This window comes from Rhagoletis zephyria, unplaced genomic scaffold (genome assembly GCF_001687245.7).
Source record: "Rhagoletis zephyria isolate East Lansing unplaced genomic scaffold, Rhagoletis_zephyria_1.1 Rzeph_scaffold_23355, whole genome shotgun sequence".
Classification (NCBI taxonomy): Eukaryota; Metazoa; Arthropoda; class Insecta; order Diptera; family Tephritidae; genus Rhagoletis; species Rhagoletis zephyria.
Genome location: NW_016180413.1, coordinates 1 through 6,773, shown reverse-complemented (window position 1 = coordinate 6,773; position 6,773 = coordinate 1). Strand labels below are relative to the sequence as shown.

General features: G+C 32.4%; 1 protein-coding gene across 1 annotated transcript; it reads left to right on the top strand.

Annotated features, from left to right (window-relative positions):
- Positions 1-453: 453 nt before the first annotated feature.
- LOC108381675 (lipopolysaccharide-induced tumor necrosis factor-alpha factor homolog) lies at positions 454-2,285 on the top strand (the record flags this gene model as incomplete). The annotated part of the gene is made up of 2 exons (XM_017638087.1): positions 454-589; positions 2,068-2,285. Coding segments are annotated over 2 exons (248 nt in total), but the record flags the coding sequence as incomplete, so codon positions are not given.
- Positions 2,286-6,773: the final 4,488 nt, after the last annotated feature.

The following is a 6,773-nucleotide window of genomic DNA, read 5'->3' as shown; positions in this document are numbered from 1 at the left end:
CGAAATTCTTGAACATTAACGTTGTTTGGCTACTCGTAACTACTCGTACCCGAAATATGCTTGCAATGGAGAAGATATGGAAGTATATATCGTACCTTTGCTGAGTGTCATAATCCAAAACAATATCAAAAATAAAATTATTGATATATAATTGATATATATAGCGATTCCGTTTAAGAAGAATAGGAAGTTCCCTGACTTGATTTAATTTAACTTTTTTAAATCAGCTAAAAATATGATTAAAGTGATTGGCCCTTATTCATAGACAAAATAAACTCCACAGTAAAGTTAGTTGCAGATTTTTGATTTAATTTTCAATGGGATATCTGTAAAAAAAAAAAACTGCAACAAACTTTACAGTCTTTATATGCACATATGAACATAAGCACTTTTTAAGTAGCTATCTATGTGAACAATGTTTCAAATTATTTTTTTTGTCTCTAAATTTTTCAGAACATGCCATTTTGCCCTTGGGACCAGAGCCAACCATTGTTTCATGTCCAGCATGTCATGTCACGAAACTAACACGCATCGACTATGAACCAAGCGCCAGGACACATTTAATGGCAGCAATACTTTGCATAGTGGGGTAAGAAATTTAGTAAAATCAATGAGAAGCTGTTAATTTAATATGTACATACATACTTGTAAGGCATTCTTAGTAAGTTTAAATTCTACAGATTGGAAATGGAATGAACAAATTTAAAGCCCAATGCTACAGATAAATCTGACTCAGGCGCGGTAGCTTGGTGGCTAGAGGTTAATACGAACACACGGTAGGGCACAGATTCGACCCCTAGTCTGTGCAGCATCCCATAACTACAAGAAACATTTTTTAATTGAACTGGCCTCTCATAAAAGAAGCCTTTAAAAAACAATTCGGCAAAGATATAAAACTGTAGGCCCTTCTATTTGTGCATCAACAACAAGAAGCTCGGCTGGGCATTTAACATAAATGTGAGCGACAAATATACATATATTTTGCGATAAATCGACATTAATTATAACTGATCCATGCAGAGTAATACAGCAAATTTTAGAGATAATTGCTATGCACAAACAATACTTTAAAACTTGTTTGAATGGGTTCCACTAATGGATCAAATTTCGTATTGGTGCCACTGTGTTTATGCAATGGTTGTTATATACCCAAAAACGAACATAATTTTTTTTAGTTAGGCCAAACTAAACTTGGTAATTTTTAAAATTTTTGGCCGCAATGATTGAGATTTGTTTAGTAGTAGGAAAGAAGAAAATCACAATAAATTCAAGCCTAACAAAAAGGTTATATATATATTTTGTATAGTGAAAGCTCCCATAAGCTGACACCGATGGTCATCTACTTTTGGTCCGCCTATAAGAGATGTCCGCTTATGGGCATTTCGTAAACAATAATATTAAAATTCAAATTAAAAAAATGTCAAGTTCGGCTTCTAAATTAAAATGATAATAAATTTAGTTATTTATTTTTAAGAATTTTCAATTAAAATACTGTTCATTTTCTAACAAAACCCCTATAAGCCCAAGTTTAAAACTTTCTAAAAGACTACAAACGTCAGCCTGGAGATCAAGCGAAGAATAACACTGCCAACAGGTGATACTTTGGGTGAAGAAGAAAAGACTACAAAAAAATTCCACATATTTTCATCCAAAGTTAAAATTCTTTTCTCAGAAGCGTAAGATTTTTTTTTAGAGCCATTCATTTTGAAATGGGGGATACTATGTATGATTTTACGAATATAAATTTATACAAAATTATTAAAAAAAAACTTATCAGCAGACTTACTTACTTACTTACTTCCTTTTGAGTTTGATAAATTTGCGCATTACGACAAAACGCATACCTACAACCACACACACACAAAGAACTATTACGTATTAAATGTTATGCATGAACTGCATAAGCTTCCGCAGCCAAGCAAACAAAGATTCACATTTCATTTACGTAATTGAAAACGTTTTACGCACGATTGCATACACACACATTATAGAGATAAGAAAAATAAAGATAAATAAATTTACACATTTCCATCTAATTTAACTTAACTTTTGTTCAATCAATTTCAGCTTATGGTGTTGCGTCTGTTTGCCCTACTGTGCAGAGAGTTGCATGAGTACGAACCATTATTGCGGTAATTGCAATAAATTCCTGGGCACCTACAATGGCGGCGGATTCTAATGGATTGTGAAGCGGGCAGAAAGCAGCGGTTGACCTTCAAACCCTCGCCAGCATTATTCTTTTATTTTCGTTTACATTTTTATAAAACCAGTAGTTAATCAATGAATCTTAAATTTTTTCATATTTAAGTACTATTTATGTAGTATATAGTGCGATAGCACGAAGGTATTGCATGCGCAGGAACAGAAGCACCGTGTACATATGTATATGGCTAACTGTTTACAAGTGTTAATGCACGATTATTTAATGATTGATAAAAGCTTTAAATAAACTTACATAATAAATACTTATGTACCTCTACACAATAAAGTATATTTTTCAAAATAGTTAATGTGATAATGCATACATATATATGTGTGTGTGAAAAAGTATTTATGGGCGTACAAATTATGTACATATTGTTGAAATAGAAAAATAAAATTTCTCCTTATAAGTACATTAGGGTGGTCCTTAAATGTTGGACGCAAATTTTTACATCAGATTTCCTAAGCCTCAACTCCTACATCGATGCTACCATTATCGGAGATATCACATATATGTCTCATTGATCCACAGAAATCCAATATACATAGACTTATGTCAGACTAAATACCTTAAATGTCTTCAAATTGTAACACGCGAAGGGATGTTTTCAACGGGACAAAAGATCTGCACCGTTCACTCGATTTTCAAATATGGGGTGTCAAATTAAAGCGCTTGGCCTGTAGATGTACACTAAGGTTTAACTTAAAAAAAGTGCCCACCTTTTAAAACATTATATTCAAATTATTAAAAAATAAATTGATCAATCATTACAAAATGGATAACAATTGAAATGGTTTCGAAAGGTTTCATTTGTGTTTAAAAATTCAAATTCAATTTGAATTAAGGGAATTAGTTAGGAGAAGTTTGCTGCAACATATGGGTGCCAAACGAAAGGGCGTTCAGAAGGTAGTAGTTTGAAAAAATTTTGAAGAGGGTTGCCACCTGATTGATAGGTCGAACTTAGTTAACTCATACACAAGTTATATAAAACATAAAAATACGGATGCAACGAAATAATGTTAAGAAATCTTTAGTTTGAACACAAAGAATATTTTGGATATGTTGGGAGAGTGTTGCCACCTGTTTATAAATTAAATTTAAACTATTAATAAGTTAAATAAATTATTAAAATATGGGCATCAATCGAACGGTGTTTGAAAAATCTTTTTTCTTGAACTATATTCAACGGGCTTGCCACATGCTTAAAAAATAAAGTTCAACTTAATACATCAGTTAATTGAAATGTGTATCGCAATGCCAGACGAAGAAGAGTTAGAAAAGTTTTAGTTGAAAATAATTTTGCTATTTTTCATGGCAGAAATACACTCCGAGGCTTGACATTGCCTGCCGAGGGAGGACCGCTGTTAAGAGAAAACCTTTTTTTATATTTTATTACTAAAGGATGGGTATCAATCGAAATGGGTTTGAAAATGCTTTATTTCTGAAATGGATATGTTTAAAAAATCAAATTCAACTTGAATTAAGGCAATTGCATACTTGAAATACATACATATGCACCCAGGAGGAAAAGCAATAATGCATTCCATGCGTGATAAATAATCGAATGTATTACTTATGAATTTTAGATCCAATTACCGTTTAATATGTAATCAGCATTCTAATGTATTCAAACATTCGCAAAAATTTCATATTAAATCCCACTGGGCATGTATCACAATATTGTTGTCCAAAGAAAGAGTTTAAGAAGGATTTAGTTTTAAAATATTTTAAGAGGGCTTGCCACATATTTTTAAAAGTTGAACTTAGTCAACTACTACAGAGGTTATATGAAATATTGGTGTCAAATGAAAGAGTGTTAAGAAGAATATAAAACGGAAGGCAAGTAAATTACTCCCCAGTTGGCAATAGAAGGGCCTGAAACCCCATCTAGAAGCACTTCTAGTCCTTATATTGGCAGACAGGAGCACTTCTACTTCTCCTTCTTTTTTGTATGAGATGTCCCACTTGTCAAGGCCTTCCCTTTCCTTCCCTTTCCCTTTCTCTGGGGAGGGCTTCCATGTGGACTTCTATAATAAAGGCTGCAGAAGCCCTTCCTGAATTGTGCTGTTATAGTGGCTTATTATTTAATTAAAGTAAGTACTTACAAAGTGGCTCATTTGGTAAGGCCTTCCACCTCCCTTCCTCTGAGAAGTGCTTTAAGGTATACTTCCATAAGAAATGATCTAAAACCCCTGCATGAATGGTTGCCATTTAATGGCTTTTTATTTAAATAAAATAAGGGCTTACAAAAGGAAGATAACAAAAACATTAACAAATTTCAAAGTAAATAATACTGTACACAATTATTTACACTTGCGATCAAAAATCAAAAATTATAAAAAATCTGCAAAGTTTCATCTAAATTTTCAACTATTTATTGAGATTGTGGAAAAAATGCGTAGTACCGTCAGAAAAAAAACTTGCACTTTATTATACTAGTAGGTATTTATTGGGCTATTAAACTACATATTCCAAAAAATTCTGAAAAATCTCAAAAAAAAGTTGAAAATTTAGTTGAAACTTTGCAGATTTTTTATAATTTTTGAACAAAGTTTAAAATGCGGATTTATATGATGTTTGTTATATAATGAGCTAGACTTTAATGAAAAAATAATGAACATTAAATAAACCAAAGAAAAATATCCAAAATTGATCAAAACATTGCTCCCTCATTTAGCTGATCACAATGAAAGTGATTGTAATTTAAATTTCGTATTTGGAACTCAAAAATTCCAAATACAAATAATGCAAATAATTCTTCTTCCAACTTATATAATACAGACCGTAACTCCCATAATTGATCACATGGTGATTTTTTACAATATTTACTTGTTTTTTTTATAAAAGTTTATTCTATACCATAAAAAAAACAGTTTTATAGCCCATTTTATTTTAGTATAACAAGATGCAAGTTTGAAGTACCTATGAATTACAGTGGATTTTTTTTTTTAATTTTCGTCTTGGCAATTTTTTTTCGCACTTGTATCTTGTTATACTAAAATAAAATGGCGCGCCACGCCCACTTTTACTTTTTTCTACCTCAACGGGCCCTATTTTTTACTTGCTCCAAAATACTTAACACGAACAGTTGCCGTACGTTGAACAGCGTTGCATTTAGGCAGAGATCTGACTATGCAGCTTCTGAGGAAGGGTTTTTGAAGGGCATTAAAACGAAACATGCTGACAGGCCTCCTATGAGAAGCCTTACGAGAAGGGCTTTGTTTGAGAAGCCCTTTCTCAAATGCCAACTGTGTAATTGTGTAATGCACATAGAGAATCTAGCCAATTATTTTCATCATTACTTAGTACGATTAGCTGCATATTTCGGGATGGCCACGTGCATGGTAACTTCACCGAGGTGTTGTTTGTTTGTAAGAACCATTTTTCGGCAGAAAATTATGAGCCTCGGGAGGATGTGTCCAATCTAAGCAAAACGCGGAACCAGCAGCAGCAGAGCGGGTAGTTTATCTGTCTATAATTTATAACAAGGAGCTCTAAGAATAAGGATTTTTTTACCTCCCTCTTCATGACTACATCATGCGTCATCATAAATCATGCTTTCATTGACGGTAAGCTACTTTTTAACCATTCCATTGTTTATATTTCTACTAAAGAGAATCTGGTCAAAGCAACATCCTAATATCTAAATTTCATTTAAAAAGTATTGAAATTTCCAAAACAATAATTTGTTGAGGAGGCAGTGCTGCTTGAGCAATTTACGAAAAGTATAAACGTCATGAGCGTGCGAGTAAACGTGTTACATAGCCACGTATGGTGCAACGGGCCGTATACGTTACATACGCAACACCGATGATTAAGTATTTCACCAAAACTACCTAACTTACTTAGTTCCCCAACAGAGCCACGTGGTTACTCACAATTTTTTTTAGCATATTAGCAAAAAATATTGCAAGGAACATTTTGACAATTAAACGCCATAAAAATCACAACGAGAAATTTTTAAAAATTCTATTAGAGAAAAGAACATTTATAAAAAAGTTTGAAAAGATTTAAATTGCAAAAAAAAATTCTTATCGTCTTTTCGAAAACTAGTTTTTTTGCGTACTCATAAGGTTTCATGAAAATCGCATGACAACTTTGGTCGCAGTTCTTATTGAGAAAATAAGGTCCATAGATATTAAATTAAAAAAAAAAAAAAAATTATGTTAAAAAATCGAATACTGGCGAAATATTAGTGGATACTCAAGCTGAGAAATTCAAATATTTATTTCAATATTCATTACTTTGTGAAAATCGAGGGGTCCACTTCAGGAATTTTTAGTCAGTCATGTTTTTCGTCTAATCGGACCCTTGCCGTTTTGAAATCGTCTTTAGTTTTCATTTTTGTGCTTTGAAATAAAAGGTTTGCTCGACAAGCCATTTGAGTTCACTTCGAGTTACACATTCATACATACATATGTGCATATAATCGGCTTATTGACATAGTGTTTGACGTCCCTAAAGTAACTAAGTATTGCAAATGAACACGAAAATTATCCACTAATAACCAATGAATTTGTCATTCCTATTTTTATGTACTTATGTACATATGTATAATTTAACAGCAAAC